Consider the following 21,660-nt stretch of genomic DNA (forward strand, 5'->3'; position numbering starts at 1 on the left):
GCCATGGTGGTATATTCTGGACCCCTTTAATGTCTCTGATCTATTATTTTGATGGGCTACATAATTTATTAATGACTTCAAAATAATATAATTAAAATCAATTTAGTGAAAACTTCATTACATATTTACTACTACATTTCTAATGAACTATTACAAGTAGATACATATAAAAATAAAAATTTCACATTATAAGTCACTCAAAATGGATCTATGATAATGACTACTACAAAGCAGGTTCTTTTGTATTTGTCTTTCTGCTGTGTGGTCTTATGACTGCATATTCTTTTCATTTTCTTCATTGATACACTGTAAGACTTTTGCCTATTTTGTGCATTTTGATGATATTTGGCTTTTACTTGGCTGCACTTGGCTTGAAGGCATCTAGCATATTGGCCTGTGGTAAAACAATAAATAAAAATACGAGAGTGGGCCATGAAATCTTGTGGCAATACTAGGCTGTGAGATGTTGGTTTTTATCCAGATGACCCAAAATATGCTTATAAGTTAACTTTTTACAAATGTTTTCATTGATTCAAACACCTCTGTATTCCCACTGCTGCTGTTCAGTCAATTATTTCTTACCTGGATTACTGCTATAGACTCCAATCTCTTCCAATCTCTGATCTCTCCTCCAATCCCCAAGAGGTTCTTTTATGTCCTAACCTCCTGCCTCACTTTAGACATTTGACTCAGTCACTTGACTCTGCAGTGCCATACTGATTTTTCAGACTGCCCTTTCATGACCACAGGTGATTGCACATGTTGTTCCTTTTTCTTGCACATGTTGTTCCTTTTTCTGGGAACACCCTCGACAATCCTTTTCCTGGGGCTAACTCCTGTTATCTCTTAAGATTTCACTCTGTTTTGTCCCTGCCTGGTTATATGTCTTCCTGTTTGCACTATAGATACTTGAGGGCAGGGATGGAGTGGACCTTACTCACCTTGTGTCCTCAGTAGATATTTAGTAAAATCTGTCTTTTCAGTTGGTCAATGAATGGAGTGTTCCTAACCATTTGTAATAAAATGAATGATTAGCCTAAATATAGTGTTGACAATAAAATTAATAGTCTAAGGTCTAAGAAAGAAATGAAAATTTTATTCCAACTAACCTGAGGATTATAACCCGGAAGACAGTCTTTTAGAGAGCTCTGAGGCATATTCCACCTGTTAGAGGTCAAAGTACAGTTATATACCTTTTTGAGACAAAGGAGTATACATCAAATCACATATTGACAGTTTACATAATCCAGATCTGGATGTACAAAGCTAGTAGTAGAGTGTTCTTGGCAGAGTAAAAAGTGAAGAACCCTACAGTAGAAGCATTTTTAAGCTTGTTGAAGGAACGTTAAGAAGGTGGATGTGGCTGGAGCTGAGCAGAGAGGAAGAGTAGGAAGTTCTTTGAATAGCTTGCTAGTAACGGCCTTTGGCCATTAAAACAGAGTACTTGATGTCAGTTCACATAGTGACCTTACCATAAGCAGTTACTAAACTCAAAGTATTGGTGTTCCATTATACGGACAGGGCTTTCAGTCTCTAGTGGAAATTATTCATTAAGCCATTTTGGATTGTATGATAAACTGTTATAAGGTAGAATTGTAAAGGTATGTGTTTATTTGGAACTGCAAATCTGCTCCAAGTCGGCTTAAATACAGCCTGCATAAACATCTTTCCAAAGTTAGAGATATCAGATAAAAAGACCCCTTGGCCTATACAGATAAACAGATATTATTCACTAATATCAAAGTCAAATTAGGATGGAAACAGCCTAATAAGAACCATGTATAATTAATACAACAAAGATAGAACTAATGAATCTGTGGTTGAAGACATTGGCTTATTGTCTGAGTTGACATAGTCTATGTTAAACCTAATCTTAAAGAAAAATTGAACTTTATATTAAAATTTGCTTAAAGAACAAGTAAAAAACAGATAGAATCAGAAGACTACAGGATACTTACTTCCAGATCAGAAAGAACATATGTATTATCCTGGCACTGTTTCATTAATATAAAATGAATGTTCAATATTTTAAAAAAAGAAAGTCGGAAATGAGACCAGAAAGGAGGCCAGGGACATAGAGGATATTATAAGCTAAGATAAAGACTTTGAAAGTTGTGAGTAGGAAGTTGATACGATCCATGTTTTAAAAGGTAGTAGGATGTGTAGGAAATAAATCATAGAGGGATAAAGGAGGATGCAAATGTATCAGTTGGTCACGGGCTTTCAGACTTTGACTATAATCTACAATAAGAAATATTTTAGTAACCCAGTATATATATTCATATATGTATGTATTTGTAATGAAACCTCACAATACTTGCCTTATTACATATAATGTCCTGCGATATTTTTCATTCTTAACTATGTTCTTTTTCATTACTAAAAATATAGTTTGTAACTCATTGATATTTTCCATTCTTTTTTTTTTTAAGTTAATTTATTTTATTTTTTGGCTGCATTGGGTCTTCATTGCTGAGTGCAGGGTTTCTCTAGTTGCGGTTAGCAGGGGCTACTTTTCATTGCTGTGTGCCTGCTTCTCAATGCAGTGGCTTCTCTTGTTACGGAGCACGGGCTCTAGGTGTGTGGGCTTCAGTAGTTGCGGCCTGTGGGCTCAGCATTTGTGGCTCATGGGCTCTAGAGCACAGGTTCAGTAGTTGTGGCGCGCGGGCTTAGTTGCTCTGTGGCATGTAGGATCTTCCTGGACCAGGGCTCGAACCCGTGTCCCCTGCATTGGCAGGTGGATTCTTAACCACTGCACCACCAGGGAAGTCCGATATTTTCCATTCTTAACTATCTTTTTTTTTTTTTTTTTAACTAGCTTCATTCACTTTATTTTTCTCATAGAAAACTATGTGGTGGCTACAGCTTGAGCCTGTGTCCTCTACATGGAAACTCTGTTGTGGGTCTTTACAAGATGGTTAGTGAATTCCTGATACGGAGACTTGGTGAACACCATCTCTTTCCAGAGATCAGAAGTGAGATAACTGTAGGTCTTGGAAATGCCATCAAAAGTGGCCTTGGCGGGCCTCCCTGGTGGCGCAGTGGTTGAGAGTCCGCCTGCCGATGCACGGGATACGGGTTCGTGCCCCGGTCTGGGAGGATCCCATATGCCGCGGAGCGGCTGGGCCCGTGGGCCATGGCCGCTGGGCCTGCGCGTCCGGGGCCTGTGCTCCGCAATGGGAGAGGCCACAGCAGTGAGAGGCCCGCGTACCGCAAAGGAAAGGAAGAGGAAAAAAAAAAAAAAAAAAAGTGGCCTTGGTGAAGTTGCCCAGGGTGGTGGTGCAGCCCCTGGCAGAGGTGTAGCAGTCATCAGTTCCAGCCATCGTCAGTAGCTTCTTGGGCACAGGGCTGAGAGGATGCCAGTGCCCCTGGGGGCAGGGATGAAGTGCACCAGCACAGAGCCACAGCGGCCAGTCACCTTGCAAGGGATAGTATGGGGCTTGCCGATCTTGTTCCCCCAGTAGCCTTGCTGCACGGGAACGATGGAGAGCTTGGCCAGAATGATGGTCCCACGGATGGCATTACTAAAAAGATAGTTTGTAACTCATTGATTTCATAACTCATTAATTAATTGTATCCACTGTTTGAAACAGTGTTAATGTACTATGACAAAGCATCCTTGTACAATGAGAACATTTGTAGAGACTCATGTAAGGTGACTTCTTTTTTGAGAAATAATTTTTGAGGAAAATGTTACCTTATAATTGGACATTTATGGTGCTTTGAATAATAGATACCCTTTTAACTACTTAGAAGTGAAAATAAATGTTCTATTCATAGTATTTACAAACTACAAAATCCCTAACAACAAGTTAACTAAATTTAATTAATTAATTTATTTATTTTAAGTTTTTTAAAAAAATTTATTTATTTTATTTTATTTATTTTTGGCTGTGCTGGGTCTTCGTTGCTGTGCACAGGCTTTCTCTAGTTGTGGCAAGCCGGGGCTACTCTTCGTTGCAGTGTGCCGGCTTCTCATTGCTGTGGTTTCTCTTGTTGCGGAGCACGGGCTCTAGGCACACGGGCTTCAGTAGTTGTGGCTCGTGGGCTCTAGAGCCGCAGGCTCAGTAGTTGTGGCACATGGGTTTAGTTGTTCCGTGGCATGTGGGATCTTCCTGGACCAGGGCTGGAACCCATGTCCCCTGCATTGGCAGGCGGATCCTTAACCACTGTGCCACCAGGGAAGCCCCTAAATTTAATTTAAATAAGGTATAAGACATCTTTATGAAAAAAGCATGAAATATAATTGGAAGATATAAAACAAGTTTTGAATAAATAGAGAGATATATACCATGTTTATGATAGGAAGGAAGTTGTTTTTGGTTTTGTTTTTGTTTCTTTCCGGCTGTGCTGCATGGCTTGCGGGATCTTAGTTCCCTGACCAGGGATTGAACCCTGGCCCCCGGCTGTGAAAGTGCGGAGTCCTAACCACTGGACCGCCAGGGAATTCCTGAAAGATTTTCTATCATAAAATGTCAAACAATCCAAAATGAATATATAAATCAAATGTAATTCCTTTGACATTTTACTTTTTTTGTGTGGGAGACTGCATAAAGTAGTCTTATATATTTGTGTATGTCTGAAAATTTTCATAATAAAAAGATTTATAAGAAAGATATACTTACCTCTCTATAACTTCCTTTTTTTCTCTTATTTTTCTTTTTGTAATTTATTTCAGTTGGTAGATGTACATCTGGTTTATTCATTTTATTGATAATTAGCCCATTGTATGACTAATCTACAATTTATTTATTCAATCTCTTGCTGATGGATATTTAATTTGTTTCCAATTTTTCATTATTATAAACATTGCTGCAACTAACACATATGGATATATTTCTTTTGTCTTGGAAGGATACCTGTTTTTTTTTTTTTTTTTTTTTTGCAGAGCAATGCGTATAGACGGTCTCTCCCCAGCTACATATTACTTACGTGTGTATGCTTTTGTAGGCCTCCCAAATCCTACCTCTCTCTATATATGCATATGCTTATGTATGTTTGTATAAGTATTGTGTAATTTATGAAACGATTCAAATTAGGCTGATGATATTTGTACATTGCTTGCATGGATTGAGGGGGTATGATTGGAAGATATGTATTTTCTTTTTATACCTTTTGAGTGTAAAAAGTCCAAAGAAATTAGGTTTGTATGCGTGCCATCTTTTTAAAAATATTCATCTTATTTCTTTTCATTGTTTAGTTTTATGGGCAAAAATGACAGCATATTCCTGAGAAGTGGTGATTCTAGAGATTAATTTTTTAATAACAGCTTTAAATTGTACAGGTCAATGATTTTTAGTGTATTCACTGAAAATTGCAACCATCACTACAATCAGTTTTAAAATATCTTTATCACCCCCAAAAAAGAAAACCCATACCCATTAGCAGTTACTACCCATTCCCTCCTTCCAGCTGTTGTAACCACAAATCTACCTCTGTGTTTGTGGGTTTTCCTGTTCTGGACATTTTATATAAATGATTTATACAGTGTATGATCTTTTGTGACTAATGCCTTTCAGTTAGTATGAAATTGGGACTTCCGTGGTGGTCCAGTGGGTAAGAATCTGTCTTGCAATGCAGGGGACGCCGGTTAGATCCCTGGTTGGGAAACTAAGATCCCACATGCCGCGAGGCAGCAAAGCCTGCGAGCCACAACTACTGAGCCCACACACCACAGCTAGAGAGCCCGTGTGCTGCAGCTATAGAGCCCACATGCTCTGGAGCCCATGTGCCACAACTAGAGAGAAGCCCGTGCACTGCAATGAAGAGCCCACATGCTGCAATGAAGGATCCCAGGAGCCACAACTAAGACCTGATGCAATAAATAAATAAACATAAAATGTTAAAAAAACACTAATAATCTCAATAGTCTTTAAAAAAATAAAGTTTTCAAGGTTCATCTGTATTATAGCATGTCATCAGTACTTCATTCCTTTTTATGACCAAATAATATTCCATTGTATTGTTATGCCTCTTTTGTTTATCTGTTCATTAGTTGATGGACATTTGGGTTGTTTCTCCTTTTTGGATATTACAAATAATGATGTTATGAACATTTGTGTACAAGGTTTCATGCAGACTAGGAGTGGAATTGCTGGATTATATAACTATGTTTAACATTTGAAGAACTGCCAAATTATTTTCCAATGTAGTTGCACTGTTTTACATTTCCACTAGCAATGTATGAGCATTCCAATTTCTCCACATCCTTGTCAACAGTTGTTACTTTCCAGCTTTTTCTTTTTAACCATCCTAGTTGGTGTGAGTGGTGTCTCACTGTGGTGGTTTTTTTTTTTTCCCCTTGGCTGCGTTGGATCTTTGTTGCTGCGCGTGGGCTTTCTCTAGTTGTGGTGAGTGGGAGCTACTCTTCGTTGTGGTGTGCAGGCTTCTCATTGCAATGGCTTCTCGTTGTGGAGCACAGGCTGTAGGTGTGCGGGCTTCAGTAGTTGCAGCACGTGGGCTTCAGTAGTTGTGGCTCGTGGGCTCTAGAGCACAGGCTCAGTAGTTGTGGTGCACAGGCTTAGTTGCTCTGTGGCATGTTGGATCTTCCTGGACCAGGGATCGAACCCGTGTCCCCTGCATTGGCAGGCGGATTCTTAGCCACTGCGCCACCAGGGAAGTCCCTCACTGTGGTTTTGATTTGCAGTTCTCTAGTGACTAATAATGTTGAACATTTTTGCATGTGCTTACTGGCCATTTGTTTACCTCTTTGGAAATATATTTGAATGCTATTTAAAGCCTTTGCTTATTTTTTTTAACATCTTTATTGGCGTATAATTGCTACACAATGGTGTGTTAGTTTCTGCTTTATAACAAAGTGAATCAGCCATACATACACATATATCCCCATATCTCCTCCCTCTTGTGTCTCCCTCCCAGCCTTCCTATCCCACCCCTCTAGGTGGTCACAAAGCACCGAGCTGATCTCCCTGTGCTATGCGGCTGCTTCCCACTAGCTATTGATTTTACATTTGGTAGTGTATATATGTCCACGCCACTCTCTCACTTCGTCCCAGCTTACCCTTCCCCCTTCCCTTGTCCTCAAGTCCATTCTCTACATCTGCGTCTTTATTCCTCTCCTGCCCCTAGGTTCATCAGAACAATTTTTTTCTTTTTTTTTAGATTCCATATATACGTGTTAGCATACAGTATTTGTTTTTCTCTTTCTGGCTTACTTCACTCTGTATGACAGACTGTAGGTCCATCCACCTCACTACAAATAACTCAATTTCGTTTCTTTTTATGGCTGAGTAATATTCCATTGTATATATGTGCCATATCTTCTTTATCCATTCATCTGTTCTTTGGTCATTTTTAATTAGGTTATTTGTCTTTTCATTGTTGAGTTGTAAGAGCACCATATGTTTTACTGTATTTTTTAAAGTATTGCTTTATTTGTTTGTAAAACTAATTTTTCCTCCTCTTATTGGAAGGTCCTGTCCAAAATGCACTGATGTCTTCACAAGTGTCAGTGAGCCAAGGACATAATTCTCAGCTTCCAGGATCCTACCCTCATCTATTACCAGCAAAGACTTTGAATCCAGTCTCTGGACAGTCTAACTCTGGTGGTTCCCAGACTGTTTCTCCACTAAGTAATTATCAGGGACCTGGACAGACTGTTTATAGACCATCTGTGGCTTCTAATCCAGTGACACCTTCGCTCCATAGTGGTCCTGTTCTCCAAATGCCACTACCTACTTCTCAGAACCCAGCTGCTACATCAATGCCTTCTGGTAGCTTTCTTCCTGGAGCCAACATACCACCACCTTTGAATTGGCAATATAACTATTCGTCACAGACAAACCATTGTCCTCGTGCGTCATCCCAACCGACCATGCCTGGGAATACAAATTTGACAAGTCCTCAATATGTGTCTTCTGGAGATACTTCACTTCAAAACAACTTCATAAAATCAGGTAGAGTTCTTACAGGACTGCTTAAAATGTAGAGATGGGAAAATTTTGCTTGTTTAAATGTTTTTAAATTACTATTTCAACCTTAAAATCATATGGAAGGCTATTGATTTTTTTGATCATTGTTAATCTTTAAATAGATTACTTCTGTAACCTTTGGGTCAACTTAAAATCGTGATTGTTTCTGCTTTGCTTCTTTCCTTTGAAGGTATCCTCTGAATTTCTTTGAGTCACCCATGATATTTCAGGGTTTCAGGTATGCATGCAGAACCACTTAAGTACTGACCATTACTTTTATTAATGGGTTTCCATCTTGTATTCTAGGGAAGCTTAATCCCTGTGGTCTCTCTTTGGACTTGATCTAAGGCTTGGCTTGTCTATTTGTTATGGCATAGACAACTTTTGTCTCCAGAAACCAGAGAATCCTGGAGGGGCAGGTGAAAACAGACAGTACTTTTGGAGTGAGGAGTATTATTGAGCACATCCGTGGTCAGAAAGCAGTGCACAGAGATTTATCTCTGTTTTTTTTTTTAGGAGTTTTATAACTTTAGTTCCTACATTTAGGTGTTTGATCAGTTTTGAGTTAATTTTTGTGTATGGTGTTAGTAGGTAGGGATTCAGCTTCATTCTTGTACATGTGGATATACAGTTGTCCCAGGACTATTTGATGGAAAGACTGTTCTTCCTCCCATTGAATGATCTTGACACCCTTGTTGAAAATCAGTTGATCATAAATGTAGGGTTTATTTCTGTACTCTGAATTCTATTCCATTGATCTATATGTCTATTTTTATACTAGTACCAAACATCTTGATTAGTGTAGCTTTGTAGTAAGGTTTGAATTGGAAAGATTGACTCCTCCACCTTTTTAGGTTTTTTTTCAAGATTGTTTTGGCTGTCCTAGGTCCCTTGCATTTCCATAAGAATTTTAGGATTAGCTTGCCAATTTTTGCAATAAAAAGACAGCTGTGATTTTGATAGGGATTGTGCTGAATCTGTACCTCAATTTGGGAAGAAAGCTGACTTTGGACTGACTTTGATCATTTTATTTTTTAACCTCAGTGCTTGGTCATATATGGTTCAAAAGTAGGTTCATTTAACCGTTTCACTATTCCCTTTTTTTATATTAAAATTTGTCTTAAACACTTATCAACATTAATAGTGTTACTTTGAAAAGCATTTCAGATTCTGTATTGGGATCTGCAGGTTGATTCTGCTCAGCAGACATCCTCAAGGAAATGAACTAATAAAAGTTTCCAAGTGAAATAGTAATATCAGTCATTACCTTTTTATATTCATATGTATTTCTGCATCTAGATACTACATGCACTTCATCAGTTTTATAGTTTGTTAACTGCTGAAACTATTTTTCTTAGCCTCTTGACTAGCCACTGGCCCTGGTGAATGCATTTTGGACTTGTAAAGATTAAGGCTGCTTCTAGAAACTTAGTTTCTTTGGAGAGATCTTCTGATCCATAATTGTTAGACCTAAAATCCTTCTGATTACTTTTATTCTTATTCATTTGACACCATGAATGAACATCAATCACTTGAAGTTAATGAACATTCACTTCTTTATTAAGGTAACATTTATTATATAGAATTTTAGGTAACATTTTAGGTAACATTTTTAGGTAACATTTATATAGGTATCATTTATTGAATGTTTGTTATTTTCCAGCACTTTACCAAACTTTAATGTGTGCTATCTTATTTAATCTTTACAGCAGTACATTTTACAGATAAGAAATGTGAGGCTTGAATAATTTTCCCAAAGCCACAAGAAAATAGGTTGGGAAAAGGTACTATTTAAAATTAGGTGTAGCCTCTCATTAAAAAGCACGTGATCGATAATCTGAAATATTTTTTTGGCTCTAACAGAAGCCCTCAGGTAGAGCACCCTGATTACAGCACAGATGTGGTGAAAGAGACATAAGGAAGTGCCAAAACTTATGAAGGTTTCTATATAAAAGAAGGGGAAAGAAAGATACATAAACTAATAAAATGAACCTAAAAGAAATGTATGACTGCCCTTCACTCTTCTTAATGAGAACTCTAAAAAAAATTCCCCAGTTTTTACCTCTGTTTTTTCATCATTGTTAGTAGGTGCCTGATTGTCTGATCTCAGAACTGTATCTAGGGATTTCCTTGGTGGTCCAGTGGTTGGGACTTCGCCTTCCAAAGCAGGGGGTGCCAGTTTGATCCCTGGTCAGGGAGCTAAGATCCCACATTCCTTGCGGCCAAAAAACCAAAAAAAAAAACCCCATAAAACAGAAGCGATATTGTAACAGATTCAATAAAGACTTTAAAAATGGTCCACATCAAAAAAATCTTAAAAAAACCTGTATCTAAGTTATGCAAATTTCTAATTCACATATTAAAATTCTCTTGACTTTTTTTTTCTAATGGGATGCCTTTTAGCATGTGATTAGTTTTAGGGATCTCAGAAGGCAGATTCTGAAACTCTAACTATTAGTGTTCTAAATAAGAGTCATTCAGCTTGAAAAAATGTCTATTTTATGAAATGTAGCCTATTCTGGATTCAACAATATTCCTCTTAAAGCTGTGAAAAATCTCTTATCAGCTCACTTGTATTCTGTTAAACATTAGGTTGTTACATCTTTGTGGCCAGATGTATCAAACATTCTTACTCATGCTGAGTTGCAAATGTACCTTGCCCTTTTGTTCCTTTGACTTGTCTCTATTGCCCCTTTGACTTGTCTCTATTGCCATAGATACGTATGAGTGCTTCTTTGATAAGGGAGTTACATGGCAGTAATCTTTGTCTTCACCTTTGACAACAGGGCACTGATTAGTCTTGTTGGGAGATCATTTTTCAATTTGGCCCTGGAGAATTGAACAGTATTGAAGAAACATATTGAAATTTTTCATATTTGGATATCTTTATTCCTTTGATTTTACAAAATACAGGGTTTTACAAAATACAGGTAGAATATATTATATGTAAAATTTATTACCTATTTCACTTACAAATTCAGAGGATTAAAAGTCTTGTAATGAAAAATTAAATCACATGTATTTTATCAGTAGTATTATCAGTAGTATTTTATCTACTTTATAGACTTTGTTCCTCCTCTTTAGCAAATGAGAAGGTGGAAGCAGTATTATTGATTTGAATGAACAGGTGGTTGTGGGTTTTGAAACTTTCCATTGTCACACAGAAGAATTTCCCCAAGAGTAACTGACAATGTTTTTACAGTAGTCAGAACTTACTGTCCTAATAGAAAATTGGTGAAATTGAGGCAGTGAGATACTGGTAGATACAAGGACAAATACCATGTCATTTCTTAGTTTTGTTTGATGGGTACTTTTTTTTTTTTTTTTTGCGGTACGCGGGCCTCTCACTGTTGTGGCCTCTCCCGTTGCGGAGCACAGGCTCCGGACACGCAGGCTCAGCGGCCATGACTCACAGGCCCAGCCGCTCCGCGGCATGTGGGATCTTCCCCCGGGGCACGAACCCGTGTCCCCTGCATTGGCAGGCGGACTCTCAACCACTGTGCCACCAGGGAAGCCCTGATGGGTACTTTTAAACCTCTTGGATATCAGTGTTTCATAAGGTTTATACGTAAACTTTGGATCATTTCCTGATTTTTAAGCCTAGGGAGTGTTCTTAATATAGTATTTAAGCAATTATTGAAAGTAAACTACTTTTAATTATTATTAGGTAAACACTGAACAGTGTACACATTTATTATCTATTTTAACAGGTTATACCCCCAATAAAAATGAAGCAAAATGAAATAAAACTTGGAAAATTTATGATAACCACAATAGTTTGTAGTTTTAGAAAGCTAGCTCTAAACCTAATTGATGATAGTGAATGGACTATATTGATAGGTATTCATAAACTTTTATTAATGTTAATTTCTACTGGAATATTTGATGTGGCCTGTTGGAACTGTGACCAGTTAATGAAAAATTAATCAATAAACAGGGCATTGTATCTACTCTATAAGTGATTTGATGCTGACTTTATATTTATACTGCTTTAATAATTGACAGGTAAGAATTATGGTAGGAGAGACTTGGAAATGTGTAAAAGTATGCATATAAATTAGAAAGTCATTCATCTGGGAGGTTAACTTATTTCTAGTAATTTTTGGTTTGTAGTTGAAATATAGATTTGGAAGTTACTTAGATTTGGTAAAAGGCCGTTTTGGCTTTTTTCTTAAGTTCTTAAGTGACATGTGAAAAACCACTGTTTCTGTAGGATCTGCACCCCCCTTAGTGAATCCACCTCTGCCTACCATTTTTCAACCAGGAGCTCCTCTTGGGCCCCCTCCAACTGGAGGACCACCTCCAGTGAGGGCCCTTACGCCTCAGAAATCAACACATAGAGCTGTGCCCCAGCCCACCTTTAATTCAGCTAGCAACCAAGAAGGTAAGCAAGACAAAAACCAAGTCACGTCCTAAAGTTTTGACTCAGCGTGGAAAGATGAATATTATCTGAATTCCGTGCATTCAAGTCATATTCTAACAGAAAATCTAGTTTTTTTGGTTAGGGATGCCCCTCAGGAATTTAGAGTTTAAAAAAGTTTCTCGGTGTTCCACTGCCCTATTCTGGGCTGTGGAATAGCTTTTGGGATCACTGTTGACTTTTTTTGTTGCTGTGCAGATTTTAAAAATCATGGCTATAAAGTTACATGTCTTTTGGGAGAGGGAGGCGAGAGAGGAACTTTTGCTTTTCTGGACATGATGTTAGAACTATCCTTTTAATACATTGGCCCTTTTTTATGGAAGCAGTATTTTGCTTGCCACTCTTACTGTAAGTGTAACAAATATTTATGAGCCTAAATAAAAAGTCAAATATACAAACATTTTGATGTTTTATAGTTTTAAAGCATTGTCTTCAGAGGTAACTTTAACATGTAAGTTTATTAATTTAAACAAAATATTTTATAAAGTAAGAAATTTGATTTTAGCCATAATATAACCATTGCAACAAGATGGGAAATAGGAAAACAGAAGAGGAGGGGAAAAAACCACTGCCCATATCCTACTACTCAATATAATCAATATTATCATTTTTGTATTTTCTTCTACCATTTCCTTTTTTTAGTATTGTTAGTAGGGCAAAAACTGACCTGTGTATAATTTGAAAAGAATGGTGTTAACAATGAGTAACAAAATGATAAAGCTGTGTCCCACTGGTTGCCACGTGATAATTTTGAATATCAAGCTACAATAAGTATTTAAACTTTTAACCAACTAAAAATATGCTCTATGTTTTTGTTTGTTTCTACAAAACAGTTTTACTAAGGTTTTCTGTATCAACTCATGGCTAAAGACCTGGTGGTCTTGAGAATTGGAAAGGAGTTACTAACTTTATTTAAACCATTAAACTTATCTATTTGGTGTTAAAACTGTTAAAAGTTAGCACCTTTATACTTAGATGCCAGAGGTTGATGCTATTCATTGATTTTAGTTTCTTCTGTACCCAAATTAGAGCTAATAAATAGCAGAGGTACCTAATGATGAATTTTTTATTATTCATTTTAGTGGTTGTTAGACCAAAGCAATTGTTCTAATTAATATATATCACCTTAAAGTTAACTCTAGATTCTACTCTGTTCCATATTTTTATTAAAAAAATTTTTTTTCTTGTATTCTATATTTTTTTACTTTTATTTATTTTTTTATACAGCAGATTCTTATTAGTCTTCCATTTTATACACATCAGTGTATACATGTTCAATCCCAATCTCCCAATTCATCCCCCCCCACCCCTACCCCCCGCCGCCACTTTTCCCCCCTTGGTGTCCATACGTTTGTTCTCTACATCTGTGTCTCAATTTCTGCCCTGCAAACCGGTTCATCTGTAACATTTTTCTAGGTTCCACATATATGCATTAATATACGATATTTGTTTTTCTTTCTGACTTACTTTTTTTTTTTTTTTTTTTGCGGTACGCGGGCCTCTCACTGTTGTGGCCTCTCCCGTTGCGGAGCACAGGCTCCGGACACGCAGGCTCAGCGGCCATGGCTCACGGGCCCAGCCGCTCCGCTGCATGTGGGATCTTCCCGGACCGGGGCACGAACTCGTGTCCCCTGCATCGGCAGGCGGACTCTCAACCACTGCGCCACCAGGGAAGCCCTTACTTACATATTTTTAAAAAAAGGTTTTTATCCTCATAAATTTATTTCACCCTTAAATAGTAATGATTTTGGTGACTTATTTTAGTGCGTACTGCTCCTTAGAAGTTTTTAATGCTGCTCTCACAACTGGTAAAGTCTTTCAGATAGTATATAATTTTATAAACTACACAAAGTACCATTCTTTTTGGAAGCTTATAAAGTTATTTGAAACTTTTATATATTTTGTATATTTAAAATCTTACATTGTTTGAAAATTTTATTTCAACATTTAACATTTCCTGGGCTGTGGTTTAAACTATTTGTCATTTGGAAAGTTATCATAAATTTTAGACATTAGCTCAAATCTTGCAAAAATTATAATAATGGTTCTAATTTAAATATTGTTAATAAACTTCCTCCTTAGGTATTATACCAAATACCAATAATGGATCTGTGGTGGTTCACAATAGTTATGATGAAATTGAAGGCGGTGGCTTCTTGGGTGAGATGCTATGAAAGTTTTTTTGTTTTTTTTAATATGTGTTCCTTGTAGGAAACAAAGAAGAAAACTTCATAATTATGTCACACGATGATACCTACTGTTAGCATTTTTTATCTCCATGCATTTAGATTTTTTGTTAGTTTTTTTTCCCCTTTAGGATTGGGATTATGGGCTTTATTATTATTATGTTATGACCGAAGAGTATTTTTGTCAATTAAATCTATTTAAATTCACTTATCCAGTTGAACATTTAGTATGTTTTAATTAAAGTTGTTTTGACTTAAATTTTAGTCTGAATACAAAGTTTAGTACATGATATGAGATATGAGAGTAAATTAATTATACTAAACTTATTTTTGTGTGTTTACAGCTGTAGTCCACTTTAGCTAGATTTTAATCATGGCTCTTACTTTGTTACTAGTGTTTATTTGTTTTATTTTACAAAATTGATGAATGAAAGTATTAAATTACCCAAAGGATTTTGGAGTTATGATTTCTATAATTATAATGGATGTGTGTGTTGATTTAAAGTACTCTGGAGTGTAAAATAGAACTTAAAAGTTACCTTGTTTCTAGCAACACCACAGCTTACTAATAAGAATCCTACAATGAGCCGAAGTGTTGGATATTCATATCCCTCCTTACCACCTGGTTATCAGAACACAATACCACCTAGTACAACAGGAATGCCACCCTCTTCCTTGAATTATCCAAGTGGTCCACAGGCATTTACTCAGGTATACTTTTTGTTTTTGTTTTTTTACCTGTATTCCACTTCATTTTAAACTGTATTCACATGAAAAAATTTTAGGAAGGTATAATGAACATTTTTAACCAGTTAGAGTGGTAATGAATATTTCATAAGGCCTTTGTCCTGTTACATATCTCCAGAACCAAAGAATTGACCAGGAAATCTAGATTACAGTGTTGTTATTTAGAGAGAAATTAAGTAACCAAGTCCTTATACTCTTCTCTTTTCAACTGAAGACATTATAAAGGCTACTTACTTTGAAATTATATATCTTTAGACTCCTTTAGGTGCTAATCATTTACCTGCAAGCATGAGTGGATTAAGTCTACATCCAGAGGGGCTAAGGGTTATCAATCTACTTCAAGAAAGAAACATGCTACCATTGACACCTTTGCAGCCTCCCGTTCCAAATTTGCATGAAGATATTCAGAAACTCAACTGTAACCCAGAGTAAGGCTTCAAACAGCGCTTCTTATTAAATATGACATTTTACTTGTTCTAAAATTCTTCCAGATTTTTTTGAGCTTCATGTGTTACAAACAAGCTATACAAATGTATTAATTTATGAAAGTAGTTCTGCATGCAGAAAACAGCACTTTGTTAGTTGCTTACTTGATATTTGAAATGTTCTAAGTCAAGAAATAGAGTTGTAACCCCTGATCTGATAGCTACTCTTATCAGCTCTAATGGGACTATGATATTCATTATCATTATGGTGATTATATTTTCAAAGTCCAAAGGACAGAGACTTGATTCTATATAATCCTTTATTTGCTCTCATTTTAAATTGTTTTTCATAACCAACATAATTATAATACTCTTTTCTCTCTTAAAATTGATTGTGAGTTTAAATGTATATGAAGACTTTCTGATAAACTGAATTTTGTTATTTTTATTTATTTAAAAAAATTATTATTTATTTGGCTGCATTGGGTCTTAGTTGCAGCATGTGGGATCTTTGTTATGGCATGTGGGATCTTCCATTGCGGCATGCAGGCTCTTCTTTAGTTGTTGTGCACAGGCTCCAGAGCGTGTGGGCTCAGTAGTTGCAGCACTCGGGCTCCAGAGTGTGTGGGCTCTCTAGTTATGGTGTGTGGGCTCCAGAGCGCATGGGCTTAGTTGCCCTGCAGTATGTGGGAACTTAGTTGCCCAACCAGGGATCGAACCATCGTCGCCTGCATTGGAAGGCGGATTCTTTTTTTTAAATTAATTAATTAATTAATTCTCTCTTTTTTTTGGCTGTGTTGGGTCTTCGTTTCTGTGCATGGGCTTTCTCTAGTTGTGGTGAGCGGGAGCCACTCTTCATTGCGGTGTGCAGGCCTCTCACTGTCGCGGCCTCTCTTGTTGCGGAACACAAGCTCCAGACATGCAGGCTCAGTAGTTATGGCTCAAGGGCCTAGTTGCTCCGCGGCATGTGGGATCTTCCCAGACCAGGGCTCGAACCCATGTCCCCTGCATTGGCAGGCAGGCTCTCAACCACTGCACCACCAGGGAAGCCCCTGGAAGGGGGATTCTTAACCACCGGACCACCAGGGAAGTCCCTGAATTTTTTTTTAAATTAATTAATTTTTATTTTTGGCTGCGTTGGGTCTTCGTTGCTGCACGCGGGCTTTCTCTAGTTTTGGTGAGCGGGGGCTACTCTTCATTGTGGTGCACGGGCTTCTCACTGCAGTGGCTTCTCTTGTTGCAGAACGCAGGCTCTAGGTGCATGGGCTTCAGTAGTTGTGGCACACGGGCTCAGTAGTTGTGGCACGTGGGCTCAGTAGTTGTGGCTCGCGGGCTCTAGAGCGCAGGCTCAGTAGTTGTAGCACAGGGGCTTAGGTGCTCCATGGCATGTCGGATCTTCCCAGACCAGGGCTTGAACCCATGTCCCCTGCTTTGGCAGGCGGATTCTTAACCACTGTGCCACCAGGGAAGCCCAATTTTGTTATTTTTGTTTTTGTTTTTGTTTTTTTTTTTTTTCGGTATGCGGGCCTCTCACTGTTGTGGCCTCCCCCGTTGCGGAGCACAGGCTCCGGACGCGCAGGCTCCGGACGCGCAGGCTCAGCGGCCATGGCTCACGGGCCAAGCCGCTCCGCGGCATATGGGATCCTCCCAGACCGGGGCACAAACCCGTATCCCCTGCATCGGCAGGCGGACTCTCAACCACTTGCGCCACCAGGGAGGCCCCCAATTTTGTTATTTTTAAATAGTCTTTTTAAAACCTTCAGCAAAACTGAGCTTTTCAGTAATACACTTAACTTTTTTAAAAAAGATTATTTATTTATTTATTTATTTATTTATTTATTTTATTTTTGCCTGCATCGGGTCTTAGTTGCAGTACTCAGGCTCTTCCTTGAGGCATGCAGGATCCTTCATTTCAGCACATGGGCTCTTCGTTGTGGTGCACGGGCTTCTCGTGGCGAGCTGGTTTTCTCTTCTCTAGGGGCATGCAGGCTCCAGGGCGCATGGGCTCTGTAGTTGTGGCACGCAGGCTCTAGTTGAGGCGTGCGTGAGCTCAGTAGTTGTGGCACACAGGCTTAGTTGCCCTGAGGCGTGTTTGATCTTAGTTCCCTGACCAGGGATTGAACCCGTGTCCCCTGCATTGCAAGGCAGATTCTTTACCACTGGACCACCAGGGAAGTCCCAGTAATACACTTAACTTTGCATGTGCAAATTTGGGTCATCACCTTGAAATTCCAGTGCCATATAGATTTATATAAAGAAAAATAAGTTCTTTGATAGTCTAGATTGTTTTATGCACAAGCTGAGAAGAAAATTTATTTTAGTTATATAAAATGGGATTACAACCGTCTACCCTCTCTTTCTGAATAGGATTTAAATTTTTAAAAAGGATAAAATTTGTGAGGGCCTATTGAAATACTTCATTTGTAATCTGATCCAATGTTAAAATGTGTACCTTTTAAGTCTTTTTATTTTTGTCCAAAAATACTCATAGTAACAACTGACAAATGATTTTTACGTTGATATAGGTTATTTCGATGCACACTGACTAGCATTCCTCAGACTCAGGCCTTACTGAATAAAGCCAAACTTCCTTTGGGACTGCTGCTTCATCCTTTTAAAGACCTAGTGGTATGTTTTACTAGTGAAAGTAAATGTTTTGTGGAAAATTATCTTGGTGGTAAGGAATTTTTTATAACAGTGCAAGAATTTGATTGAGCTATCTTTAGGAATTTGACCATTGGCCGATTCCTTTATTTGTATTTCAACCAAAAATATTATCCAACACTTTCACAAAGAGATAAAATAAACATATCGTTGAAAAATTCAGGAGGTACTGAATAGAATAGAGGTACTGAAGAAAATAAATAAATGAACCATACTATTTTAACAAGTTGTAAATTGTTTACCCATTAAAATACTTTACCCATTCTCCCAGTTCTTCCATTCTCGGAATAAAAATCTGTTGCTTTAAGAAGCTGTTTCCAAAAAGAAGAAGAAGAAAAGAAAAGAAGCCCTTCTACTTTTGTCCTTAGGCTCTGGGACCTTGACATGTGACCACATACGGTTTGAGAGAATCAGTCCATAAGTGAAGTGACTTTCCCATAACAAACCTCCTTTTGGTAATAGGATTGTATTGCCTTCACTGAATTTTTTTCTTTTTTTTTGCGGTACACCGGCCTCTCACTGCTGTGGCCTTTCCCATTGCAGAGCACAGGCTCCGGACGCGCAGGCTCAGTGGCCATGGCGCACGGGCCAAGCCGCTCTGCGGCATGTGGGATCTTCCCGGACTGGGGCACGAACCCACGTCCCCTGCATTGGCAGGCGGACTCTCAACCACTGCACCACCAGGGAAGCCCGCCTTTACTGATTTTTGACTTTAACTTTAGATCTTTTAAAACGTAGGATAAACTTTAAATAGGAGCATAATTGTGAAGTCCAGTAAAATATTTAAATATAATTTAACCATACCTTACTTTGTGACAATTCTTTTATGAGAACTTAGTAGCCTGTTAATATAACATGAAGAAACTTCCTAATGATTTAATTAGTCATTTTTTTAGAATATTGATCCTTCCTTCACCATTCATCTCACAGATATGTTGTAAATTTACTGTGTTGGTTTTGCAATGTAAACTTTTTTTTTTTTTTTTTTTTTTGCGGTACACAGGCCTCTCATGTTGTGGCCTCTCCCGTTGCGGAGCACAGGCTCCGGACGCGCAGGCTCAGCGGCCACGGCTCACGGGCCCGGCCGCTCCGCGGCATGCGGGATCCTCCCAGACCGGGGCACGAACCCGCGTCTCCTGCATTGGCAGGCGGACCCTCAACCACCGCGCCACCAGGGAAGCCCTGCAATGTAAACTTTTAATGAGAAAATAAATACTTTTTAAAAGGCAAAATTTAATGAGAATGGTCCTGGGAAAAATCACTGGGGTTTAAGAACCAATACATGTCATTACATAATTTTTTGTTTGGCAGCTTGGACACATTTTTTTACCCTAGTTTTTTCTCTAAAATTATAATATCCCAACAATTATTTGGAAGGTATGGATTAATTGCTTGACCTTTAGACATGATCATCATTGCCTTTAATAATTTAGTCCTTTTTTTCCAGCAATTGCCTGTGGTTACCTCTAGTACAATTGTGAGATGCCGTTCATGCAGGACATACATCAACCCTTTTGTCAGCTTTCTTGATCAAAGGAGATGGAAATGTAACTTATGTTACCGAGTCAATGATGGTATGTGTTTTTTTTTTTAAACATTTAAACATTTCTACATGCATTGTAGGGAAATCAGATAACACGAACATGAAGTTAAAAAACAAAACAAAATCCGGTCTTATTTACCCATAATCCTTTCACTCAGATATAACTTCTTTTAACTTTTTTCTAGGCATTTATACTTATGTATAAATAATTATATACTTCTTAAGCAAAAAATGTGATAATACTACTTTGATACCACTTTTTTACATTTATTCTATTGGGTATATAATAAATGGCATATTTCATGGTATTATTTAAGCCTGTAATTTAAGAAATTATTTATTTATTTATTTTTTGCGGTACGCGGGCCTCTCACTGTTGTGGCCTCTCCCGTTGCGGAGCACAGGCTCCAGACGCGCAGGCTCAGCGGCCATGGCTCACGGGCCTAGCTGCTCTGCAGCATGTGGGATCTTCCCGGACCGGGGCACGAACCTGTATTCCCTGCATCGGCAGGTGGACTCTCAACCACTGCGCCACCAGGGAAGCCCTAAGAAATATTTTTATTTAGAAATTGTCCCATGCCTTTTCTCTAGGGTGAAAGAAAATAAGCCCACAGAGTAGCTGCCATTAGCTTCATTCACTGCTGTATGAAGGGAGGTGGGCAGTGCTAGAAGGTTAGTTGAATGAAGTTTTTTTAGTAGCTGATGAGGAGGGGATCTTCTTCAGTAACTGTTTCACAGTTTATATTTGAGGAATATCATCTAACCGACAACATTCTGTTAGGATTAGAGAAGAAAAAAAAGGGCATGCCATTACCCACATTGAAAATTTGGTCTCTGTTTAGAAGGAAATTTCATTAAGCATTGGGAAATAGAGGAACATGAGAGATTTTTAAAACCATTTTTATCGTTTGTGTTTTTAGAGTAGAAGAAGTGAGGGTAGAAAAAGAGCATTCTTTTTACTCTGTAATAATGCAGAAAATATATGTATTTATAGTGTTTAGTACACCTTTAAAATCTTATGTATATATGCTTCAATATATGAAATTAAATTATATTAAGGGTTGAAGTCACTTTTGTGTGCAGCCCAGACCATTTCATGAACTATGGCTTACTCTTTAGCATATATAGGAATTTGAATTCTTAAACAGTTACCGGGAAGACAGATGAAATGATAATTAACACATTATTGATGGGGGGATTTTTGCAGAAACTAATGCCTGTGGCTGTAATATGTCTCTGGTCAAAAATGTGTTAATTTAGAAAATACCCTTTGAGCACTAGTGTTTTATAGGCAGTAGGCAACTGATATTCCATAAAGGTCTTATAACTATTGAAACTCACCATACCCTTAGGCTTTAACCTTTGAAGTATTTTACCATAGCTTTCTAGGGGCAACCAGAGTCTGTACATTTCATATGTCAAATGTTATTATCCATGTACCACTGTGAAATTTAAGACAAAGTTTAGTCTTGCATTTAAGAAAATAATTGGCATTTAATGAGTTTTTATCATCCTTTCAAACTACTTTAGGAAAGCAGCTTTCCAAGAATTAAGAGAAAAAAGGATATTAGAAGATAGGGAAAGAAAAATCATAGTGCTTGTGGTTGTAAAAGCAAAACATACTTAGTGCCATTCAGTGTAGAGGGGAATTGAATGGGACTCAAAAACAAAGTGTATTTAGCCCTTAATATTTAGTCTATATTGAATTATTTATAAATTCCTAAATTAAGAAAACAGCCAAATG

General features: G+C 37.8%; 1 protein-coding gene across 3 annotated transcripts in view; it reads left to right on the forward strand.

Moving 5' to 3' along the window:
- The window catches only part of SEC24A (SEC24 homolog A, COPII coat complex component), a 69,167-nt gene that overhangs the window by 13,101 nt on the left and 34,406 nt on the right, over nt 1-21,660 (forward strand). Inside the window, exons 2-8 of one of the 3 annotated variants that reach the window (XM_060093370.1) lie at nt 7,434-7,916; nt 12,145-12,315; nt 14,434-14,511; nt 15,088-15,248; nt 15,540-15,712; nt 18,235-18,337; nt 19,821-19,947. In XM_060093370.1, coding sequence (XP_059949353.1) covers nt 7,434-7,916; nt 12,145-12,315; nt 14,434-14,511; nt 15,088-15,248; nt 15,540-15,712; nt 18,235-18,337; nt 19,821-19,947 — 1,296 coding nt within the window. The remainder of the gene's footprint in view (nt 1-7,433; nt 7,917-12,144; nt 12,316-14,433; nt 14,512-15,087; nt 15,249-15,539; nt 15,713-18,234; nt 18,338-19,820; nt 19,948-21,660) is intronic. The other 2 variants (XM_060093371.1, XM_060093372.1) reach the window with 2 other exon arrangements.

Source organism: Mesoplodon densirostris, chromosome 3 (genome assembly GCF_025265405.1).
Source record: "Mesoplodon densirostris isolate mMesDen1 chromosome 3, mMesDen1 primary haplotype, whole genome shotgun sequence".
NCBI classification, from domain to species: domain Eukaryota; kingdom Metazoa; phylum Chordata; class Mammalia; order Artiodactyla; family Ziphiidae; genus Mesoplodon; species Mesoplodon densirostris.